Source organism: Heterocephalus glaber, unplaced genomic scaffold, assembly GCF_053883595.1.
Source record: "Heterocephalus glaber isolate CG9 unplaced genomic scaffold, H.glaber_assembly_v1.0 deba00001428, whole genome shotgun sequence".
Taxonomy (NCBI): Eukaryota; Metazoa; Chordata; class Mammalia; order Rodentia; family Bathyergidae; genus Heterocephalus; species Heterocephalus glaber.
Genome location: NW_028258293.1, coordinates 11,679,576 through 11,704,501, shown reverse-complemented (window position 1 = coordinate 11,704,501; position 24,926 = coordinate 11,679,576). Strand labels below are relative to the sequence as shown.

General features: G+C 43.9%; 1 protein-coding gene and 1 long non-coding RNA gene across 8 annotated transcripts in view; both read left to right on the top strand.

The window, feature by feature from the left end:
* The first annotated feature begins 9,003 nt into the window (after window positions 1-9,003).
* On the top strand, window positions 9,004-9,868 carry LOC147827967 (uncharacterized). The gene is made up of 2 exons (XR_015451363.1): window positions 9,004-9,319; window positions 9,653-9,868. It is a non-coding gene; the product is annotated as an uncharacterized LOC147827967 (long non-coding RNA).
* Window positions 9,869-22,737: 12,869 nt separating this feature from the next.
* Window positions 22,738-24,926, top strand: part of Zdhhc13 (zDHHC palmitoyltransferase 13) — a 52,251-nt gene continuing 50,062 nt past the window's right edge. For all 7 annotated transcript variants that reach the window (XR_015451417.1, XM_004851543.4, XM_004851544.4 and 4 more), the window contains exon 1: window positions 22,738-22,891. Coding sequence is in view for 6 of the 7 variants with exons in the window: in XM_004851543.4 (XP_004851600.2) it covers window positions 22,865-22,891 (27 nt within the window). In the remaining variant the exon portion in view is untranslated. The remainder of the gene's footprint in view (window positions 22,892-24,926) is intronic.

Sequence of the window (24,926 nt, the reverse complement as noted above, 5' to 3'; positions counted from 1 at the left end):
TGTGTAGATTTTTTTTTAGATTTTTTTTTTTTTTTTAATCAAGGCTAGCTGGAGTCCTATATGTCTCACTTATCTGTATGTCAAGTTCTTTTCCCCTGCTTGGGAGGTTTTCTGCCATCACTTCTGTGGACAGTTTTTTTATGTCACCTGCACTCTCTCCTCTTTCTTCATTGATTCCGATCAGTCTTATGTTATTCTTCTTTGCATCGTCTAGCAGCTGCTGGACTGATTTTTCATGTTCCTTTACAATTTTAAAGCAATTTTTCTTTTCCTGGTCACTAATTGCAATCTTTTCTTCTACATCTGAAATTCTATCCTCACATTGGTTCATTCTGCTGTGCAGACTTTTGATGGAGTTTTTAATCTCCTGAAAACCTGTTTGCATCTGTTTTATGGATTGCATTTGTTTCCTATGTTGGGATTCCATCATGTTCCTCAGATCCTCTATTTTTTTATCTGTATCCTCTCTAGATTTATTAATCATGTCTTGCACCATGAGCAAAATCTTTGCTGTTATCTGAGTAATTATTTCTGATTTCATTTTTCCCAGATCCTCTTTTGTTGCCAGTTCAGAGAGTCCAGGTGGTTGAATATCAGATTGTTCCATCTCATTTCCCCTTGGGGTTGCTATAGGTGATCTGGAAGTTTGTTTTTGAGGCTTGTTTATGTGTCTTCTCATTTCTACAGGGTGGGGGGTGCTTCTGGCACCCAAGGCTCACCTTCTCTGCCCTAGGAGCTTGGGATGGCAGCGGCTGAGCTTCCTTCTGGGTGTTGGGACTAGCTCAGTTTTTCTGCCCTAGGAGCGTGGAATGGCGGCCTCACACAGCATTCTTGACCTCAGTGAACTTACAGTGATCAACAGTAGTTAAATTCACCCCAGTGCCATGTGACACTAAATGACAGACAAGTTCCTTCCTCCTTGCAATCAGAGAAGTACAGATCTGAGAGCTGAAAAAGACCAAAGAGATCTTCAGTCCAATTCCCACATTTTATAGAAGAGGAAATGCACAGAGAAAATTTAGTTGCCTACAGAAAATTGGTAGAATGGCTAAGACTAGACCTGAAGTTTCTTCACATATGTTCCACAGAGAATTGCCTAAGAGGACTTTTCTAATGAAACAGGAAGGCACTATGATGCAAAAATACTATCTGGGGGCCAAGGATGTAGCTCAGTGGCACTGTGTCTGCCTCTGAAACATGAGGTCCTGAGTTCAATCCATGGTACCTGAAAAAAAAAATACTACCTGGAATTTGCTCTGAGAGGCAAATGCATTTCACTGAGTTCATTGTGCAATCAAAGAGCCATCATTGGACACTGTATCCTCTTTCAGATATGCTTGCAAGAGGCCATGTATTAGGAATCCTACAACTGGGCCTCCATTACAGGAAAGGGGAAAAAAACTTACTGAGCACTTACTATGAAACAGAAAACTAAGACCCACATAAATGGGTCTAAGAGCCACATAAATGTTGGAGCAAGACCAGGATAGAACTCAGATATCCTACCCTTTTCTATTGTTCTTTTCAAGAGCCATAAACTGTGCAAGCGTCCACCTGCCCAGGGCAGAGAGGGAAAGAACTGTCCATGAGCCTACTGACTGTGGAAGCCCCCTACGTACCCACTGTGTGAATGTGGATGACAACCATCTCTCGTCTTCACTCCCAGACAGACCTAGCATCATGGACAGGCAACTTGTGATGTTCCATGGGGCGCCATGCTTAAAGGAGCCCAGTGCTTGCTCTAATGCTGCCATTTTGAAATTCTTTAAAATTTGTGAACAAGGGGTCCTGAAAAGTAGATAGTCAGATGTGCTTCTAGATTCCAGGTTTTATTGTTGCTGCTCAAAGCACTTCCCAGGCCACTCATCTGAACCATTTGCTCTTCTCTTTGTCTTTGTCTCCTTGGAAAGGGCTACTGGAAAGAACACCTGAGCGTGAGCTAAAGCTAGGCCAGCCAGGTGCCTTTGTGGATTCTCTGGACTGCCTACAAGGGTTTTATCCCCCATGACATTACAAAGCTCTGCTCTCCTGGGGACAAGAGAGGGCAGAATTCCCAGATACCAACCCATCACCACTTTAGGCATCTTCAACTCAAGTTTCTGACCCTTGGTGGCTCTCCAGCTCACTGGAGAGTCTACTGTCTATAGCTGGTGTCCCATCATGGCTCCAGTCTACCATTGCAGCATTTTCTTTCAAGGTCTGCATGTATAGAGTCTCTGATAAAACCACAGTGACTTCTTTTCCTTTCCTAGGCCCCTTAGGTGCTCTGAGTTTCACACCTTCCCTTTTCTATCCTAGTGTTCTCTCTATCTTTCTCATCAGCTGATATTGCCCTTGTCCTTCAAGATCCAGCTATGCCCACAACGTCTCTGAAAAGGACCTCTCTCATCACCCCTTCTATATCCTCTATCCCAGTGTGGCTGCAGACTTTTTGAAGATAGCCAGTGTCCCACCTCTGTGCTCTCCCCCTCCCACCCAAACTCACACACCCAGTAGTGGTCAGTGAAGAGTAAAGATGCCTTGATTCTTACTGGAGGAGAAAGGCAGGAAATGTACTTCCTGTGAGGCTGGATCACAGGCTTGCAGACCAGCTTGCCTGCTGTTGGAAGGTGAGTCAGTAAGAGCCTTGTCTAACCTGTTTCCCCTGTCCCACGCCCAAGGTGACCACAGATCTGACTGGGGGGATGTTGGTTGGCCAAAATGTTCATAGAAGGGAGATAGACTCCCTGACAAGAGAAACTGCATGTGTGTAAATGCTAGGGAAAGCCTTTCTGGTCTCTAGCTATTCAGAGTAGGCATGACATTATTAAAAGTGGGGACTAGAAAGATTACAAAAGAGCAGGGATCAGGAAGCCCCACCCAGTGGGAAGTGGCTCTAGGAACTAGGGGTGAGTAATATGGAGATGGAAGCTTGAAAGACTATGACCCATGTCTTTAAGGCTGTCAAAGGGCCACTGTGAACTAGCAGAGGTGAACAGGTTCTGAGTGGTCCCTCAGAGAAAAAGTTGGACCAAGGCAGTAAAGTCACAGGAAACAGAGTTCTTCTGCTCACCAGAACTATCAAACATGGAAGAATAACAAGAAAGAAGGAATAAGCTTGCTATTTCTCACTGGGAATGCCCAAGCAAAATATTCAACCTCAACTATACCTCTGACAGACACTCAGTTCTGTTTATTTGTATGACTCTCCCCACCAATCCCTGGCTCTCAAAATGATCTTTAAATCCCTCTCCTCCTCCTTAAACCTCAGATTCTGCCCCAGTGTAAATGCATCAACCATTGTCCACGCCCACTCCCCCCTCTGGTTATATTGTCTTCGGCAGCAGACTCCTATCCAGTGTCCCAGCCTTCTACCCAGGTTCCCACCAATCTGCCTCCATTCTGTCAGAGCGAGACTCTGAAATACAAATCCATGACATGCTACCAACTGAGAGGCTCACAGACACCTTGGAGCTGGGTTTTCTCTCTCTTTGGAGAAAAGGAATAGGGCAGTGAAATTTTTTGTTTTCTTTTTTGTGGTACTGAGGATCAAACTCGGGACCTTGGGCTTGCAAGGCAGGCAAGGCACCACTGAGCTAAATCTCTGGCCCTGTTTTCATTTTTAAGAAACAGGAAAACAGAACTGCTTTTGTGCTAAATTAACAACTCGGACTTTTGCACAGTGAAGACAGGCTGTGCTACTCTGACAGACAACTTGGTGGGTTGAACACATGCCACAGATGCTCATGCAGGACTCGGAACTTCTGCTGAAAACTTGGGGTCAAGGAATATTTCGTTGGGTTTTTTGCCCCACCTTCTCTTCCTTCACTCATTGGATGTGTCACCTTTCACTTTCCTGCTGCCACCACCTTTGACTCACCAGGATGCGCAGTTTACAGTGGAACAGGAGCAAGCAGGATTTCCTTTCTCGCTGGGATATGCAGAACTTGTGATGTGTGCATATATAAATATATAATGCAAGAAGACTGGCCAACCTCCTTCCTGTGACCCAGGGTTCTCTCCCACTTCCTAACACTTATTAATTTAGGAAACTGTTTTTCTCAGCACACTTTTGTTTTGTGTGTCATTGGATTATAAACTTTATTTAAAAATACAAAACATGCACACACATACACACACACACAAACACACGCACAAAAGAAATACAAATCTAGATCTGTTATATTCCTGCTCAAAGTGCTCCAGTGCATTCTTAGTGTTCTCATGAAAGGGATGAAGTCCTAGCCAGGATCTTTGAGCCCCTTCATGACCCAGTCTCATCCCTCACACCCCACACACCAGCAGTACTGGACACCTAAGTCTGCATGTTGCACCATGCTTTCTCTCACCCCCGTGCCTTTCCCTGCCTTAAAGACTCTTCTTTCTTACTATCACCTCTATCCTACCTGTTCCACTCCATCTAGCTCTCTTCTATTTATCTCTGGATCTCGGGTTTGGTTATCACTTCTTCAAGCAAGCATTCCTGGATTCCCTAGGCCTGGACTAAGCATCCTTGTCATGCATTCTCTCAGTATCCTACCACAAGCTTTTGGCAGACAGATGATACGTTTCTATATAATTACCTGTACTCCACCCTTCACCTCCTACACTAGAGAACAGGGACTAGATCTGTTTTATTTACTCTCATCTACATTTTTCAGTTCTTAACACGTCATAGCTACTGAGCATACATTTGTTGAGTCAAAGATTATCTTTCTTTATGTGGAGGTTGTAGAAGGAACTTCTGCTTTCCATCTCTAGAACCACGAGTCTATAAGATAGACTCCTCTCCTACCCTTAAATAGTAAGTCATTATTCATAATGGGAATTTCCCATGTTCACTTTCTGCTTCAAAAAGAAATTATTTCTAGGTTGTGGTGCCAGGGGCAGTAGGAGTCTCCTCAGAATCCAGATTTGGTTGCATAATATGATTACAGAGGAAAGACTCACTGCTCTGTTTGGTTTCTATAGCATCAAGCTCATTCTCCATACACTTGGGAGGGTAACTTATTGATTTTCTGAAAGGGCTTGCAGCCCTCCTGCCTCCCCATGTATTATCTTACTCCTGTGACTTCTGTAGAACCTGGTGTCATTATTTCACTTGGCAGAAACAAAGGGGAAGAAGGTCAACAGCCAATAAAATGAACTTTTACCTGCCTCTTACACTTTCTACATGGACTCAAAATAGATCTTAGATCTAAATGTAAAAATTAAACCATAAAACTTTTAGACGAAAGCACCAGAGAAACTATTCATAATCTAAAGTTTGGAGAAGAGTTTTTAGACATGGCACCAAAAGCCTGATTCAAAAAGAAAAAATACGAATTGATTGAACTTTATTAAAATTAGACACTTTTGCTTTGTGAAAGACCCAATTAAGAGAACGAAATGAAAAGTACCAACTGAGAGAAAGTATTTGCAAATGACATACTTGACAAAGGACTTGTATTCAGAATAAAGAACTCACCAATCTTAACAAAAAAATCTAATTAAAAATGAGCAAAAGACTTACACACTTCAGTAGAAAAGATATGTAGAGGGCAAATAAAGATGGGAAAAATTTTCAACATTACTAGTTATCAGGGAAATGCAAACTAAGACTGCACACTTATTAGAATGTCAATTTTAAAAATGCTAATAAACGGCCGGAGGTTTAGCTCAGTGGTTCCACCACCTGACTCACAAACTCAAGGTCCCCTGTTCGATCCCTGGTGCCAAAAAAAAGAAAAAAAATGCTAATAAAGCAAATGCTGGCAAGGGTACAGAGAAACTGGATCTTGTATATGTTGTTGGCAGGCATGTAACATGGCAGAGTCACTCTGGAAATCTGTCTAGTAATTTCTTAAAAAGTTAAAGACATATATTTATCTCATGACCCATCAGTCACAATCCTGAGCCTTTATCTTAAAGAAATGAAAACTGATACCACATAAAAACCTGTATACAAATGTTCACAGCAGCATTATTTGCAATAGTCAAACATTGGAGACACCTCAAATGGCTTTCAGCAAATGAAGGTTACACAAACTGTGGTACATCCACACCATGGAATACTACCCAACCAGAAAAAGGAATGAATTATTGATAGATGAAACAACTTCAGTGGATCCTACAAGTATTATGCTGAGTGGGAAAAATATCTCAAAAAGTTAGATACTATATGAATCAATTTACAAAGCATCCCAGAACTGATGAATTACAGGGATTGAGATAAGTGGTTATCAAGGTGAGGGAAAGGAAAGAAGGGTGTGAATATCTATGTAGCTATCTGCTGAAGGGACATCACTTTTGTCTTTCTTATAAAGGCATCATAATAGTTTGTCTACAAATTCTTGATTTGGCTTCTTTGAAGAAGAGAGAGATCTTGAAAATATTTGGGAAGCATTCCGTGAAGAGAATCTTGAATTTTCATGACTCTCCCCATACTTCATAGCTGTCTTGCCTAACCCAAAATAAACATTGGGTTCTTCAATCATCCAACCTAATTTTCTTAATAACTGTTTTGTTTTCAGTCTTTTAAAAAATATATGTAATGTTTCACTATGAGATTACAATAAAAATAAATTGACATGAAGAGAACTACATAGACAACTATACATGGGCGACTCTTGCTAAGTACAGGAGCTGTCTGGTAGGAGCAGAAGTGAGTGGATCCTAAACCCGGAAGTCTCTGCTTCAGCTGCCTGACCAGTGGCCCCAGAGGCTTTCCAGGAGCAAAAACTAGGATTGACTCAACTGGTGAGTCAATTGGTGATTGGAAATTGATTAGGCTTGTTCACATTGTATGCAAATTCACACACAACTAGAGTTCACTTAACAAAGATAGGATCATACAGTCATATGGCCTATTTTTTGGTTTATCATGTAACTTATTTACATGCAATAAATACAGACTGACATCACCATTTGGGATGATTACATAGTATTTCCTTTTATGACTATACCATCTTTACCTAGTACTTCACTAAGATCTGTCAGATCTAGTTTTGTCTTGGGCCTAGTTGTGTTTTTATGTTTGCTTGATTACGTATTTTCTCTGAATCAATTTTGAGCTGAGCTGTTGCTGCATGAAAGGGTATCCATGCTATTAAGACTTTTGATACACATTGCTACCCACTCCCCTGAAAATGTGTACCAAAATACATACCTCCTATTTCCCCCCTATCTGCTCTCCTTCTCATGTAACCTCCCAGTGAGCAATAAGAACTCTCAGGAGGAAGTGGTTTGATAAATAGGGTGAGGCTCTCCCATAGTGATGGCAAATAGGCTGAATGTGGTGCCCTTAGACACAGAAAATGCTGGTGCCAAGGAAGCAGAGTGAGGCCACTAATTCCTTTTCTGGAATCTCAGTGCAGCCTAGTGTGGCAGAGACAGCTAAGGATGAGACCCCAAAAGACCTGGACATAATGGATGGCTCTGTCAAATACAAGTTGTACAACCTCCAGTCATGTCATTTAATCCCTCTGAGCCTCAGTTTCTTCACCTATAAAGTAGTATTATCCTCTCTTAAAGCATGTATCTCAGCCTGCCTGGCATTCCAGCTAGACGTGTTCCAGCCTGACTCACACAAGGGAACTGCACCCTTATGCAGAGAAGGAGGTGGTATTGTGCTTGTAACCCGGGTCCTGTCTAGCCTCTAGGAATAATTTTTTGCTTGATCTCATCGTTGGGGTCTCCACCTTCCACTTGACAACCATATTTCCCATGGTCCCAGACCATACCACGGTGAGTCCAGAGTGGAACAAGGAGGGACATTTTCCCCTGGAAATGAAGGCACTGTGTTGACATGATGGTGGTTTAAATCATGATTGGAAGCCTCAAATGAAACCATGTGAAAGCATGACTGTAGACATTGAGAAGTTAAAGGGGGGAACCTTTACAGACTGGATCTTCTTCCACAAATTTCTTATCATTTATTCTCAATTCATAGTGCATTCTCTCGGTACTATCTATCTGTGGTTTCCAGAAAGCCCACAAAGTTAAAGGATGATGGTGGCTCTACTTGCCTGCTCCAAATAAACTGGAATAGCTTTACTTTGTATTTCACTTCTTGGTAAAAGATGGCCAAAGTGTCATACTTTTAACATGCTCACTCTCCCCCAGTTTGTGGAACGTCCACTTTTCCTGTGTTGTCTCCCTGGCGTTAGAAGGTGGTGTGGTCCCTGAATGGTACCAGTGGTGCTCTTGCTCTTCCACCAGGGTCAGGAAAATAACTAATGTTAAACAACTGTTCAGCATAGTTCTAGGAACTTTATACATGCCATTTTTTTTTACCTTGTAGCCAAGAGCAAAAGCTATGACAACACAGAGTTCTGAGTTCAAAGTCCTGATTTTTTAATGTGACATTAGTTAAGTCATTTCACCTCTCTGAGCCTCTTTTTTCCTCACATGCAAAAGGAAGATAAAGATAGTAAAATGTGGTGAATAGGATTGCTGAGGAGTCCAATAACTTTGTGTATGCAAATACTTGGGGCAATTTCATGTATGCCATTGCATCAATTGGTATCATTATGGTTATTCTAACACAACTTGCTTGGTCTTGAACTTCAGACTGCAAGACACTCCCTTCCCTGGGCCAACTGCCTAGACTTCATGCATGCCTGATCCTGGGCTCCCTGTTTGGCCCCAGTTCCCTTTGTTCTGCCTAGTTGTGCCTCCTATTTAACAACACTGTCTCTTTCAACTAAAGCAGTTCCTATAAAATAAAAACTCTTGCAAATTTAACAATTATTATGCATGTGGTCCTACGCTAAGCATTAAACTTGTATTACTTCTACTAACAGTCTTAGAGGGGTAGGTATTAGCATTCCCATTGGACTGGTTAAAAACCAAATCAGTGAGGTTCAACAACTTTCCCAGGGTTGCATAACTAGAATGTGAGGGAGCTGGCGTATGAACCTGTCTACGTGCAAAAAGGCATGTGTTTTTCGTGATGTTTCCAACTCTGAGAGGCAGGGAGGGCAGGTGTTCTACCCCTGCCCATTTTATAGAGGAGAAAGCTGAGTCTCTGAGTGTGTCAGGATCACATAGCTCATCTGCAACAGAACAAAGCTGAGAGCTACATCCCAGTAAAAGCCCAGCCAAACCAGAAGGTTGAGAGAATGTCTTCTGACTCAGAAGGAAGGAAGGAAGAAAGGAAGGAAGGAAGGAAGGAAGGAAGGAAGGAAGGAAGGAAGGAAAGAAAGAAAGAAGGAGAGCTACTTGGAAATCAATTCACACTGACTTCTGGAACAACCTATTGAAAAGTCTGAAGTTAGTCCAGAGTTCAGCAAAAACTAGTTTTGTGCTCAATTAACATCTTCGCTCATCTCAGAAACGGAGGATCCTGAGACTACTGCTGGTGAGTTAAAGGACTCAAATTTCCTGAATCACAGCCTAGGATCTTTTCTTACTGTATGTTTTTCATAGAAGGCCTGTGGGAGGAGGTACAGATACAGACACAGGTCAGGAAATGGCGCAGAGCAAATGCTCAGAGAAGCAGAGTAGGGGTCCCATTCCTAATCCTGGAATCTGTGAATGTTATCTTATAAGGCAAAAGGAAGGGGTAGGTCTTTGCAGATGTGATTAAGTAGGGATCTTGAGGTTGGGAGGTTATTCTAAATTGTGTCTAGCAGGCTCCAAATGTGATTATGTGTATAAAAGGGGGACAGATATATGTATTTTACACACTCAGGAGAAGATGATGTGAAGATGGAGCAGAGATACAGATGTATCCACAAGCCAAGGAATGCTGGCACCACCAAAATTTGGAAGACCAAGGAAAGGATTCTTGACTAGACCCTTTGGAGGGCATGCAGCCCTAATGACACCTTGATTTGGGCTCTGTAATCTGATTCTGAATGTCTACCCTGCAGTACTGTGACAGAATAAATTTCTGTTGTTTAAATCACCAATGTTGTAGTAATTTGTTACAGCAGCCACAGGAAACTAATACACTCATAAAGTATTAATGTCCACCTCTTCCTAATCTCTCAAAGCTTTGTAACATGTACAAATTCACATACAATACATGAAATAATGTGTATTTTCATATATTTCATTGTGAATAGGAAAGGTCTCTATTATGAGTAGATACACTTTAAGCAGAATCTAAAATTTATTAAGACTGTGCTGAGATGGTTACTATACAAGGATGTTTATTCTACATGGATACTAATTAAGAATTAATCAGTCTGCTCTATTTCCCGCCAGTATAGTTATTTGTCTGATGCTTCTTTTATCATATTGCTAATGGCCCATGGATGGGTTAATAGCGTTTTGAGCTAACATGAGCCTTTCTTTCTAAGAGAAGGGGTTTGCCTCCATATCTGGGGAAAGTCTGTTGTTTATTTTCTTGGTTTTTTTGTTTGTCTATTTGTTTTAATGGTATTCAGTCTGCAGTTTTTCCTCCTCTGGGAATAAATTGGTAAAAAGCAGAAGTCAGTGTATCATAAAATTAGTACACATGCAGAACAGTCCAATTCCAGGAAACTAGAAGCAATAAATCATGTAATCTCAGCTCATTGCCTACGGAGCTCGTTTAAAAAAAAATCCATCCTGAGAAATGAAATTTTTAATAATGAATAATAGGAGCATGTGTGTTGAGGAAGCTATGAAACATGATGTGGAGAGATTTGGAATGCTAATGTCTGAGAATTCAGAAGATGGCTGTCATAGATCATCACAATGCAAATATTAAATTGTGACTCAGCATGCCATTATTCTTTATTACTATCCCACACACACCATACTCAGATGATAACACCTGCCTCAAAAATACTCAGAGGACATGGAGTCATCTAAAAAACATTGTCGGGCCAGGGATTTAGCTCAGTGGTTCCGCCTCCTGCCTCGAAAGCTCAAGGACCAGAGTTCCATCCCTGGTACCAAAAGAAAAAAAAAAATTGTCTAAAAAAACATTGTCAAAACAGCCTCTATACAATTTCATCTGGCTCCATTTCATCCCAGTGTTCCATTTGTGCTGGAAGAGATTCCAGTTGTTTAATCCAATCTCTCCCCAGCCCCATTTCACAGATGAGGAGCCTTGCATCCAGAGAGCCCAAGCCCAATGGTCTGCAGTGAATTAATGCGTGGTAGAAGTCTTACTCCTAGGCCCGTCCCTCTCCCATTTTCCACTCGCCTCCCAGGACACCCCCTGACATAATCACACACATAATCACTGGTCAGAGCCAGTGTGAGCCTCATCTGTAGCCTTTTCAATGCTCTTGCTCAATCAAGTTAATCTACAAGAGATATTCATTGGGTGGAACTGAGAACCTGGCCACTTTACACTTAGGTAGGGAAGGGAAAAGTACCATTCATGATGTGTTTACCTGGTGTATTGTGCTCTACTGATTACCGTTGGGGAAAAAAAGGTTCAAGTTGAGTTGAGGCACCAGAACTCTAGGGAGTGAGCAGGACTTCTGTAATCCTTTAGTTGAGCCAAATCTTCTCTAGCCTAACTTCAATCACAGAAACCCAAACGGAACCTCACTTGAGCCAAAGCATCACACAGTTTCATTCCCATCCCAATAAGATTGAACTCCTCCAACCTAAGCAAGTGTGACATTTTATCAAGCAAATGGAGGCATTATTCTATTTTTGAGACTGAATAATGTCTTTCAGTAACTGCAAAGTCCTGAAAACAATGTCTACTTTTCAATGTAGCTCTGGTGAATCCCGGGCAAGAATAGCTGATGAAGTCCATGTTGGGTAGGCACAAAGTGACAGCTTAGAGGAGAGTTCTCCTGTAGTCACGTTAGGGGTATCTCCACAAGAAAACGCCATCCTGATGCTGTTTGCATCATCCTCTCTGAATTTGGTGTCAGTGGTTGTACTGAACAGCCTCGACCCTGCAGCTCCAACCTCTCCAACAAATCATCAAATGGCAGCATTGGTACTATTTATTGATTCATTCATTCATTCATTCACTCAACCAATTCTGGGAATTCTCATCTCCCTTGGATTTGTGGGGGGGTTTTGGAGGGGAGTTGAAATAACACTTCTCCCTACTGTCTACTTCTCTCTCTCTCTCTCTCTCTCTCTCTCTCTCTCTCTCTCTCTCTCTCTCTCTCATTTTCCTCCCTTATCTGTACGTGAAGAGGAGGAGAAAGTGAGTTTGGGAGACAGCTTTGCACACTCAGCTCCGCCTCTTCCTCTTCCCTTTGGGATCTGCTTGCTGTTCCTGTGAGGAGCGTCCTGTGACTCTGCCCCATGCTCTCAGACTCGGAACCACTGGGAATTGTGATTGGCCAAGTCTCTGATCAAGTGGGTGGAGTATCAGAGGGCCACTGGTTGTACGACCTAAGTCCCTTTTCTAATATCAGCTTTCATCACTAATAAAGAGCCAGTATTTTTATCTCTGTGTGTCTGACTTTTCAGTATGTCTATCTTAAAGGCTTCTTATTTTGGATGGAGAAAAGAAGATATTATTTCTTGACCCCTACAACTCCAAAAACAATTAAGAGTCTGCTTTGTATAAGAACTGTGCAGGAACTTATATCAGTTTCAGTAAGATGGATCCTCATATCTCCAGGAAGTTATTGTCGGTAGGGGACAAAGAAAAGGAGGGTGACCTTCTCATCTCCGTTTTAGCACTGAAAGTCCAGGGTCCCAGGAAAACTATGACTGTTGACCTAACAACAATGAGCTCTTATGGGATGATCAAATAATGCAATAATAAAGGGGTATGAAGCACAACAAAGGGGAGCATATAGCTTCCTGGAGAAATCCGGGAAGCTTCCGTTAGAAGTGCCCTTTGCCTGGGAGTGAAGGTAGGGATGTGGGAGAGCTGGGTTGAGAGAGCTAGTTACTGCCCTGGCTAGCTCTCTGATATAGCCAGGAAGTAAAGTTCAAAGGGGGCAAGAACTTTTCTAAAATTAGTATAGTTCAGTTTTACAGAATGGTGGGTTTCATTTTGGAATATGGATACACATATATAATATATGGGGTGTGACAAAAATATGGTGAATGTTTAAATTTTAAAAATGTGTTCCATGCAGTAAAAGACATATTGCCTTTAATTCCCCTCAAAAAACACTCACCCGCTTTTTGGACACACTTGTGCAATTGTTCTTATCACTTTCTGAAACAGTTCTGGAAGTCCTCTTTCATGTCTTTGGGGATATCTTAGTCATTTTCCTTGCCACTAAGATGTCATACCTGATACCCACAACTTAAAGGGAGAGAGATTTATTTTTGCTCAGTTTCAGAAGTTTCAACCCTTGATTGGCTGGCTCCAAGGCAGAAACAGCATAGTGGAAGAGCCTAGCATGGAGGAAAGCTGCTCACATCACATTGTCTGAAAGTAGAGAGCAAACAGAGGGGCCAGGAGCCAGGGAGGGAGTTATTCTTCTAAATCAAGAGCCCAGTGACCCATCTCGAATCAGGTCCCACCTTTCCTAACAGCAAGTCAACTAGAGCACCCCTGTAACCCACTCATCTTCCAAAGCTGCGCCTCTGAACACATGGGGCTCTTGAGGAACAGCTAGATCTAAACCGTAACCAGGAGAAGCAGACACATTACACAGTATCAGAATTCTGTGTGGGGAAGCACCAAGTGTTAGGAGCACAGGCGAGTATTTACCCCACAAACCACTTTCTCACACTGTAATGCCAGTCACTAGAAGTGGGCATCTCACCCCCATTTCACAGAATCTTATTTGGCCTCCTCCATGACTTGTTTCTCTTTCCTCTTAGACCTTGTTACCCTTCCTGTCATGGCTGCTGTCCAGGCCACACTGGCCTCAGCTTTCTTTTGATTCCCAGATATCTGTCTCATCCCTTTTTTCTGTCAAATTCTTCTGAAGGAGAAATGATTGCAAATAAGTTGTCCTTGGTCCTATAAGGACTTTGGCATCTACCACTTTACAAATCACCCACCCGGGCACCCACCAGGCCATATTCTTGATGCACATCTTCTTATTTAGTCTTATGAACACCCTTACAAAATAGGAGCAGAATTGTAGAAAAACGGGGTGACTTGGCCAAGGGTACCAAGTTATGGGTTGGGACACAGAGCCAACTCTGTCTGGCTGTCAGAAGTAGATATCTTTTTCTCACCTTGTCTCCACAAAAATTGGGGACTGAGTGTAAGAACTGAAAGAACTGGGGATAGTTAACCAGGAAGACTACACGTGTAGGAGTATCATCATTCACTCAAGTAGCAGACTATGGTGTAAAAGAATTCAAGAGAGTTTTTGTGTCTGCCCCACAGGCAGAATCAGGATCAGTAGTGAGGTAGAGTTCTGCTCAATATACAGGAAACGGTAGAAGCCAGTGAGTGTCGCTATCATTGTAGGTGCTCAAGGAAATAACTATAACTTTGAAGAAATGTGGGAAAGACAAGCTCCTCACGCAGGGAGCAGATTGGACAGAGATTAAGACCCCCTGACTATGAAATTACTTCTTGCTTTTTGCCCACCCCATCCCCTGAAGCTAGAATCCTCATAAGTCTGACCCAAGATTCTAGGTGAACTCCTTATGGTAAATTGATGAAAAGAAAAAGATCTAAGTCAAAATGACACATTGGTTGAAAAAAAAGTATTGATAATAAAGTTTTGCCAAGTTTTATGCATGTTTAATTGTTCTAATCTGCCTCAGACTTCCCAGAGTTCTAACCTTTGTGTTTATTTTTTAAAATATTCCACTTTTATCCAATTAAGATGACTGCTTGAAAATGTTTTCACTGACTTTAGTGTTCTGCCTCAGTGCCTGAGTTACCTGAAAGGACAGACACGGACGGGACACAAGGGCAGAGTCACAGTCCTGGGAGGCAGCTGGTAGCTGTTTCCTTCTGTCTCCCTCTGCCCTGAGCGTGGGTCCTACATTCTAGGCATTTCCCTGAGTAACACTGAGGAAGTGTTTCTCCCTTCCCGGGGCAGGGCCCACACGTTCTTCATCAGAAGGACAACTGGAGTCCATAGAGTTGGGACTGGGATCGACTTGGCCTTGATGTTCAGGATTCCCTCCTTCCTCATCTTTGGCTTATGAGGAACTCTGCAGAGCATTTTTCCACGGTGCCTTGTTCCAAAGTGTTACTCAGCAATGCTGTGTCCAAAGTTCCATTCTGCAGGGGAGGAAACCGAGACCTAGAGAGACTCACTGTCTTGCCAGGAGCCGCCCAGCTGGTGACAGGCTGTGTGACGACTTGAGTCTGGGCCTCCCAACTCCTGCCCCTGCTTCCTTCCCTGCCCAGTGTGGCTCCTTCACCAGGCTGCCACTGTTGCACCCGGCTCACGGAGAAGGAGGCTGCCAAGGAAAAGCTCCACTCTCGCCCTAGCCCCCCTGTGGGTCCACCTCCAATCTCAGCTGGAAGCTGGGCCCCGGCTTGATTCTCCTTTCTGATCTGCCCCACCCCAGCCAGGGTCATGGCAGCCCTGGGAGCCCCCGGGCAGGTTATGTACAGCCTCCACTCCCTCCAGGAGGAAGGAGAAAAAGGAGGAGGGAGGAGAGAGGGAGAGAAAGAGGGAAGAGAAGGAGGAGGAAGGGAGAGGAGGAGGAGGACGGAGAAAAGGAGGAGAGAAAGGAGGAAGACTGGGTGTCACCTCTTGGTCCTCTGGGCTGGGGTGACTGCCATCCTCCAAACCCCAAGCACTCTGGCATGGTGCTTGTCTCACTGTAATCTCACCGCCTATTTGTCTGCTCTGCTTCTACTTAGTGACTCTGAGTTAAGGATCCTGGCTATCCACCATTGCAAACCCAGAGCCCACACATAACAGACACTCAATAAATACCTGTTAGGTAAGGAGATAACAGTCAGTCACCCCATCCTAAAGACTTGGTTGTCGAACAGAGGAGAATGAGCCATGAGTTAGAGGGTAATCCAGTTTCAGTTAGCCACATCACTCATTTCAATGTCCACACATCCTGCTCCCTTTAGGCCTGGTCAGGACCCAGACAGCCCAGTGGTCCCCTTTGCTGGGAGGAGCTAGGGAAAGTGAGGCAGAGCCCATGCCACAGATGCTAACAGGAGCCAGATTGGGAACTCAAATGTCCGGAGAATCTTGATGAAAATGTAGACATGGTGTCAAGAAGGAGTCCTGGGCCTGCAAACTCCCGAAGAGCCAGAGGTGTGTCATCAGTGTTCTGTACAAGCTGGAGTTTGAGGGAGGCAGGAAACATGAGCGAGCAGAGGGTCCCCCTCTGCAGAGGACAGAACGGATGTCCACAGGCACAGGGAAGAGGAGAAACAGACAGACAGACAGACAGACAGACACACACACAGAGGCTTAAAACAATGAGTGTGGCTGCTCTGGCTCCTAAGGATGACTCAGTGATCAGCTCCAGCCACACAAAAGAGCTGAGACTGCACAGGCAAGAGAGTCCCGAAGGTTCAAGAGAGCGCAGCGTTTACCTCCACTTTCATGGGTAGCGCTCTGCTTCTCCTGCCCACCCATCTATGTCCTTGCTTACAAGTCAGGTGCATCGGGAATTCATGGGCCTTGGGAATAACGTGCCTTTAGCTTAGAAATCCAGATTTTGCCATGTTTCATTCATCCATTCAAAGTGGAATTATTTTGTTTCGAAATCAAGATGATAATTTATCAATGATATTTCTGAACAACTTGCACCACAGCCAGCCAGTGTGGCCAAGTGCCATGGATACCACTGTACTGTTTTCCCTGGAGCAATGGTGGAGGAGAAATTTAACCAGCACCTTGTCTTCCAGTAGAGGCAGAGTGAGGAGGAATAAAGTTTTTCTCATTGTCACAAACAATGTCATGCATTGAGCAGGGTGGTGATGGCAAAAGAACAATTACTCTTATTAAATTTCACCATTAAAACTAGGAATGTATGTGAGTTTGTTTCTGCAGAAATTTAGAAAAAGCTGGCAACAGTAATGCCATGTTAGAAGCCATAAAGAGTCAATAAGGTCCCTAAAATGACTACAGTAATTTTTAATGTGGAAAGAAAATAAAATAGTAATATTTCCTATAAAGTCATGAATATTCCAGAGCATGTTCATGATCAGTAGTAAGATCAAGTTTTCCCTAAGATTTCAGTTTTTCTCAGTTGTCTTTGTACTTAATAACAGCCAACATTTATAGAGCACTTATTATATGCACATTATACACATTCTTTCATGTATTCATTACATTCACTCCTCTACATGGTGGGTACTATTACTATTCTCATTTTATAGATGATAGCAGAGATGCTCAAAGTAGACCTCTTGATAGGAGAATGCAGAAAGTGAGCTCTACAATCCATGTCCCGTTTGGATTCTCACAAATAGGTGTGAGTTTGAAAAATTACTTGCATGAAATTTTGAAGGCTGTGAACATGTAGCTAGTTCCTGGGCTCTGAGCTGAAGTCTTGCCAGTGACTGAATCGACAAGGTCACAGCAAGGAGACAGCACTGCCCTTCTTACTGGATATTCTTGGCCTTGGTTCTTTGACATTCTCTGGCCTGGTCCTCTTACCCAACTGCCCATGTTCCTTGAGCCATAGTCTGTAAAGCAGGATGCTAATTCCGGCTCCACCTAGTGCACCGGGCTGCTAAGAATCCTGATCTAAGTGGGAGCAAAGCATTTTGCAAACTGTGCAGAGCCAGAGATGGTTTTCTTCAATGCAGATCCACAGCTTTGAGTCCTGAGCCTGCATTAGAAACTGTTCTAGGAGCCAAGGATATAAATAAAGATGAATGACATGTGGTAATTTACTCATTTCTCCCACGGGCCCTGAACTTCACTGTGCATTGGGAATGCATCTGTGTCTGAGACAGGCCTGGCTTCTGTGCCCACAGAAGTGCTTATGCCATGTGGAGATGAATGTAATTAAGCAAGAATGTTCCATGTGGACTGTGACAGCAGCATCAGAGAGTGCTATAGGGGCTCTTAATTGGAGTCCAGGAAGGTCTTCCAATGAAAGGACATTTAAGAGTTTTCTAGGAACACAGAGCGGGGAAGTGATGGTACGTAACCCATAAATATGCAGCTATGCTAGAGGGTTTAGAAAGCTGAAAGGGGAGTCTTGCCACATCTACTTCAGAGTCCAGGCAGATCTGTTGCCTAATTGAGTGTTACTGTCACGATTTTGACACATCCAGAAAATTTTCCTATAAGAGTAGGTGTTTAAATACAAGCAGGTGACTGAGATTCAAAACAATAACAAGTAAAAATTAAAAACTAGAAATACTTCCTGTCTCCTCTGTCTTTCTGTCTCCTCTCTCTCTCTCTCTCTCTCTCTCTCTCTCTCTCTCTCACACACACACACACACACACACACACACACACACACAAACACATGAATCTGTTAATCTGGCCAGTCAAATATAAAATATACACTAGTCCATATTAATGGTTTGTCTTAGGAGATCTCATATCCCATGATTACATATTGGTGATTTATATATAAAACGAAGATTTTTAAATTTTCAGGAGTGAAACTTGTTCAAGCACAAGATAAGGGACAGAGCAAGACTTCTATCTTGTCCCCCCGATAGCTCAGCCCTGAGAATCCATGAGTTTACTTACAGTAGTTAGGAGCTGAGGCTGCCCCAAAGCTGGCCAGGTAGCTATTGAGGGCTCAGAAGAGCTGCTGTAATCCTGCCTCCATCACTACCTCCTTAGGGTGATTTGGGCAGGTCATTGTCTCTTCCCAAGTCTGGTTTAACCATTCATGAATAGGAGAAATTAGGAAAGCCCTTTTGTGCTAGTGTTACGACTTTCTGAAGAGAACTCTCCTCCCCACATTATCTCCTGGCTAACGTGATTCCTCTCGCTGCTTTTCCTTTTAGCACTGTTACGGTTTTGATCCAGAAAGTCCCACCAAAGCCTCATCACTCATGAGCAGAGGTTGTGGGAGGTGATCGGATCCGGGACACAGTGCTCATCAGGGTAATCATCACTCCACTGGTGAGTCCAGCAGCTGAGTGGGCTGCTGGAGGTGGGGCTTGGCCAGGAAAGGCGGGCCACTGTGGGGTGACCTGGAAGGGTACGTCTCCCTGCCCGCTACTCCCTTGGCTCTCTGCTTCCTGGCCACCATGATGGCAGCAGCTGTGCTCCACACTGCCCCTCTGCCAGGCCATTTCTGCCCGGGAGCTGGCTGACTTGTGAACTGTAACCATGACCCAAAAACCTCTCTCTCCTCTTTGAGGTTGTAGGTGATGGGTATTGAGTCCCACCCAGCAAGGAAAAAGTAACTAAGACAAGTGATTATCATCACCTACTTGTTTTTATCTTCTAATCTATCTCCATCAGAATTGCTTCCCTCAAACTGAACTTCAAGGCAGCAGAGGCCGGGCTGTCCACGCGCTACTTTACCCCTGTTTTAGCCCGGAGCTGACACAGGTTAGAGCCCAACAAACATGTGTTGCAAGTGCTCATGGCCACCCGGCCCTCCTGCGTGGTACTGGAGAGGACTGGCATTTCTTAACTGGCATCTGTGAGTTTTCTACAGACAGGTGTGTGGATTTTTTTTTTTTTTTTGACATTCCAAAGAATCGTTTTGGTACCAGCATTGAAACAATTCCAATCACAAGCACATGGTTCCAAAAATGCCCTCTCCTTTCCAGGGCCTGTGAAGAAATGAGGGAAGAGTAAAAAATTCAGTCAGAATAAAATCAGTTGTCACTCATACTGTGACAGTGAGTATCAGCCAACACTGACATGATAGTTTTAAATCCAAGAACCGTTAAACACTGTGGAATCAGTAGAGTGATTTATGGAGCAGAGCTACCTTTGATTATATAGACCATCTTTCAGTTGCAATCATTTATTTGTTCATTTGTGTGGACATTTTACATTTCACCACATGCCAGATGTTGTACATAGCACCATGGAGACAAACGATGGTTGTGTACCAGTTCTGGGGGTGCAAAAAGATGAATGGCCAAGGAGAAGAATGAGGATTGACCCAATAACTACAAAGCTGACTGCGAGAGCTAAGTGCTCATGAGCCTGTTTGATTAAAGTCTGTCACTTCTAGACCTTAAGCCCCAAGAAGCCAGAGAACCAGCCCCTCTGTAATGTTCAGTATTGAATCATCAAAGTTGAACAATTCTTGATAGCCAGCAGGGACTTCACATATACTTATAGAATGATGACGATATCACCCAAAGGAAATTTAAAAATGGTATACTGAGGGTACTGGAAAAGTAGAGCTTATTCTTAGCTAAGAAAATCACATGATCAAAGCTGAGTGGGACCCTAGAAGTTAGTGCTTTCCATTTTCACTTTCACCTCTATTTTGAAAATGAGGAAACTCACAGAGAGGAGAAATGGTTTGCTCAGGGTCAGCATTATGGGCCAAATTTCCAACTAGACTGAAATTAACATGTTTAAATCCTAACCCCCAGTACTTCAGACTATGAGTGTATTTCAAGTAAGGGTCTTTAAAAATATATTTAATTAGGCCAGGGTGGGCTCTTGTCCAATTTAACTGTTGTCCTTATAAGAAGACACATGCAAAGAAGGAGACTGTGTGAAAATACAGGGAGGAGACAGCCATCCCCAAACCGAGGAGAGAGGTCTCAGAAGAAACCAGCCCTGCAAGCACCTTGATCTCAGACTTCTGGCCTTCAGAACTGTGAGACAATAACTTTCTATTGTTGGGCCACCGAGTCTGTGCCACTAGGAAACGATACACACAGAAACTGATGGCAAAGCTGGACTAGAAGCCAGGTCTGCTAAATGTCTATCCTTGGCCCTTTTCATAATGGCCCCCATCCAGTCTTGAGCACTCTCCCTGATACCCATTCCTAAGGAGGACGACAGTGATAACGATCATAGCTATATAGTGCTAGAATGTACCAGACTGTCCTCTAAGGACTTTACACACATTCACTCACTTAATTATCTCAACAGCTATGTGAAGTAAGCACTGTTACTGTCCCAGTTTTACAGATGAGGAAACCAAAGCTCAAGGAGATTTAGCAACTCTCCCAAGAGCACAGAGCTGCTAAGTGCTAGAACAGGGATTCCAGCTCCAGGCAGTCAGCGTTAGGAGCTTGCTGCTCCAATCTTGCTGCTCTATGGGCAGCACTGAGAAGCTTTGCTTCCACACAGCCATTAGACGTGGATATGCTTACCCTAATTTCAGCTCACTGGAGGAATAAAACAATGAGTAGGGGAGAATTGGAGCATGGCTAAGGGTTGAGGTGTCAGGGTTTATTTACTCCAGAATCTTCCTACGTATTAGGATATCAGTGCAAAAGCATTGAAACAGCATATATCAAGCCTCCTTCAAGTTCAGTAACACCATCTAACTAAATCCTTGTAAATCAAGGAAGCAAATTGCTGCAGCCAAAGTACATTGTAGTAAGAGAACTGGGTTTGAATCCTCTCTCCAGCACTTACTAGCTGAGCAACTTTGGGTTTATGGAATCTGTTTGAACTTGTTTCTTTCTCCAGGGGATGGGGGAAATAAAACCCATCTCATAGATTAGACATAGTGTATGCAAAACACTGGCACAGGTGCTAACACATAGTAAGTGACCAGTAAGCAGAGCTCTGATTAGGTAAAGGAAATGACCACACCCAAAGCTTCTCTCCTCTTGGAAGCCTTGCCCAATCCTTCAAGCCCTGTCTGGATTAATTGCTTTTTCTTCTAGCTCTCAAAGGAAGTTGCTTACACTTCTATTTGTCACTCAATTTGTCCTTCCTTGTGTTACAAAAGATGATGAGACATCCACCCATCCACTCAGTACAATTGTGGTATTTTCCATGTCTTAGAGCTGCACCAGGCACAGGGAATTCAGAAATGGGTATGGCATGGCTCCTATCCTCAGTGGGTGTGGGCTTTGGGGGTAACCTAGGGCTGGTGTGCCTGACAGGCAGAGCGTTAAAATAATAATACATTTATAATTTCCTTGTATCTTAGTAGCATTTTTCATGGGGGAAACCCAGCACTTTGTTGTATTTCTAGACACTTTTTCTTTCTGGTTTAACATTATTTTTATAGGATAAGGGAGTCATAATATTTTCAGATCTTTTTCAAATTAGCTTCTAAAGATCTTAATCTGGTTTGGCTTGGCAACAGACACATTAGGGAATAATTACAAAGAATAGTGTTAAGTGCGGGCCTAGAAAAGCTTCAGTGTTTTTGGGTACTGAGGTGTTAGAGCGCCCCGGTCCCACGGGGGCAGAAGAAGCAAGGCTTTTTCTTGCTTCCTAGGCCTTCAGAGTGGACTGAGCTTAAAGGTCAGCCCCTCCAGTGCAGTCCCCCAAAGAGGACGGGGACTCCTGTCCAATTCCCCCCGTAGCCTGTGCTGTGGGACTCACATACTGTACATGCTGTTTTCTGTGAAGAAACAGCCCCAGGTGGTAGAAATGACTCCCCCAACATCACACAAATGGAGAGTGGTAAGTATTTTTAAAGGCTAACATCCGCTGCGTTTGTATCAGATGATTCCTTTACATATGCTAAGCACTGGGTGAGGAAACATCTTTACATGCTTTTTCTCCTTTACTACTCCAGACAACTGGATGAAGTATGTGCCCCTATTTGCCCCATTTCACAGATGAGGAGACCAAGGTATAGTAAGACTTTCACAAAGGCGACCAGCTATTAAGTAGCCCGGTCTGGGTTCGCACTCCATGGATAGTGAGAGGCGTTCGAGTTAACAGCCGCATCTTGTACCTGAAGGGACACCTTGAGTAGGTGGAGCCCTGGAGGAGGGTCACCTTCCAGGATTGGAGAGCTGATTGCTGGGGGCGGGGCCTGGGGCTTGCGGTTCTCTATTGGCCATACCTTCATTAGAAAGTCCCGCCCCCAGCCGAGCGAGGGGCGGGATTGGCTCTGTGAGGCCGATTGACTGCACAGGGCTCGAGCGGGGACCGCGGTACCGGAGGCGGGGGCGCGAGCAGGAAGTGGAGTCTCTGCCTGCCGGCTGGTGGCGAGCGTGCTGCGGCCGCCACTTTCCAACGAGCGGGCGCCGCAGCCGCAGCCGCGGGTGCCCGGGGGGATGGAGGGCCCGGGGCTAGGCTCGCAGGTGAGTGCGGCCGGCCGAGATTCTCCGGGCTGTGGCCCTGGGGAGGCCGCAGACGGGAAGCAGATGTGTGCGGGGCTTCCGAGGGCGGCGAGGCCTGGAGGGAAGGTGGGATCTGGAAACACCGAGAATGATCCCGGGGTTCTCTGAGGCTTTCGGGAAGAAAAGGCTCCTCGCACGGCGAGGGCCCCCGCCTTCCATCCCTGGGCCACGGCGCCCGCGGTCTGTACCCCGCGCCCCGCCGGGACCGCTGGGGCGCCTGGGGAGGGGAGGTGTCAGGTGACACACCTGAGTGCTACCAGCCCGACTGACCTCGGCCTGCAGCCTGAGCGGGTCTCTTGATTTTTCAGCCCAGGCGCCTTGGCACCCGCCTTCTTCCCACGCAGCCCTGGTGTAGCTCTTGTTCCCACATCTTTGCTTACTTGAAAGAATTGAGGCAGTTTGTTTAGGCTGGAGGCTGGGAGGTGTGTGATGACTATCTGCACGATCCCAAACAATTCTGTTCTGTGAAGGGGGTTCTGTTACCAAAGCCAGAGGTGGTTCCAGAGAACAGAGGGGACTGACCGGTAAAGAGAGTTACAGGACGTAGATGCTAGCTGCAAGAGAACTGGAATCTTATCAGTTCTGCTTCTGACCCTGTCCCTGCAGATGGATACTGGCTGGCATGTTTTGTAGGTGCTCCCGTAGTATTTGTTGAATAAATGAAGAATTTCCAGATTCAGCCAATTTTAGTGAGTCCTGATCATATGTCAGATGCTTTTATATGCTTTATTTTATTACAGAATTGAAATATCCTTAGGAAGATAGTTTCATTTATGGGTGAGAAAACTAATGCTGTCTCCAATTAGAGTGGTTCGGGTGGTAGATTTTCAAGTAATTTGAGGTGATGGGGTGAGGTGGACTCTTAAAAATATTCTGTCCAATCCCGCGAGTGTATCTCATACTTCCCCTTTCCCTTCTTTCAACAGTCTGGTGTAGATTTAAATGAAGAAAGCATGTGTGGGAAGTGTCAACATGTTCCTACTGGGGGTTCTTCCGTTTTGAAAACAGAAAATGGTTTGTAGGCTGCTTGGATTTTGCAAAAGGACATAGAATTGTCACATGGAAACTAAGTCTCATGCTTTTTCCTCACCCTCAAAGAAAAGTTGGTAGGAGTAACTACCATGTCTTAATTACTGCCACTCATTTGTAAAAGCCTTCGAGCACTTGCAGTTCACTCTCATGCCGAAGGGAACATGACCCCTGCCCCAGTTCTGTGACATATCAAGGGAGAGATTGATTTGGAGGTTGAAATTAGTAGGGCAAAGTACATTGATTCTGCTGTTAATAATGATTGCTGTTGTTAGGTTTTTCAGTTATAATGTGAAGACCCTGCCTATATATTGGGCTTTCCAGTTTACAATACACTTCTTCGTTCTTGATTTATGCTATGATCTTGTGAGGTGAGAAAAGATGATTTATTGTAATTTTAGAGATGAGATCTGAGGCTCAGAAAATCATACTCACTTGCTACAAGTCAAAAAGCAGCTAAGTGGCTGAGCCAGGACTTCCCATCATTCACTGAATGTGGGCCACCATTCTACTCTTGTTGAATTTGGTTCTCTTGGGTCCAAGTTCATTTCTGATTTTTTTTTTTTTGGCCAGATTTTTGTATATACAATCTTATTCTCAGTTTCCTTTCTAACATCAATTTTTATTACTTTCTTGTTCAGTGAACGCCAGCCCCACTAGCCTCAGGGCCTTTGTATGTACTGTTTGCGCTGCCTGGAATGCTCGTTCCTGGTATATCCATTTGGTTTATTCTCCCACTTCTTTCGAGTCTTGATACAAATGTCATCTAAGGGTGACTTTCTAGGACCCCTCTTTAAAATTGCAAGCCCTTCCCGTCATCACTGCTACCAGAAATACTTCCCTGGCCTCCCATCTCGCTTTATATTTCTCTTCAACCTTTAATATCATTTAACAAACTAATGAGTCCTGTGAATGGTCTTTTTCCCTCCACTGATTGTAAGTATTGTTGAGGGCAGTGATTTTTATC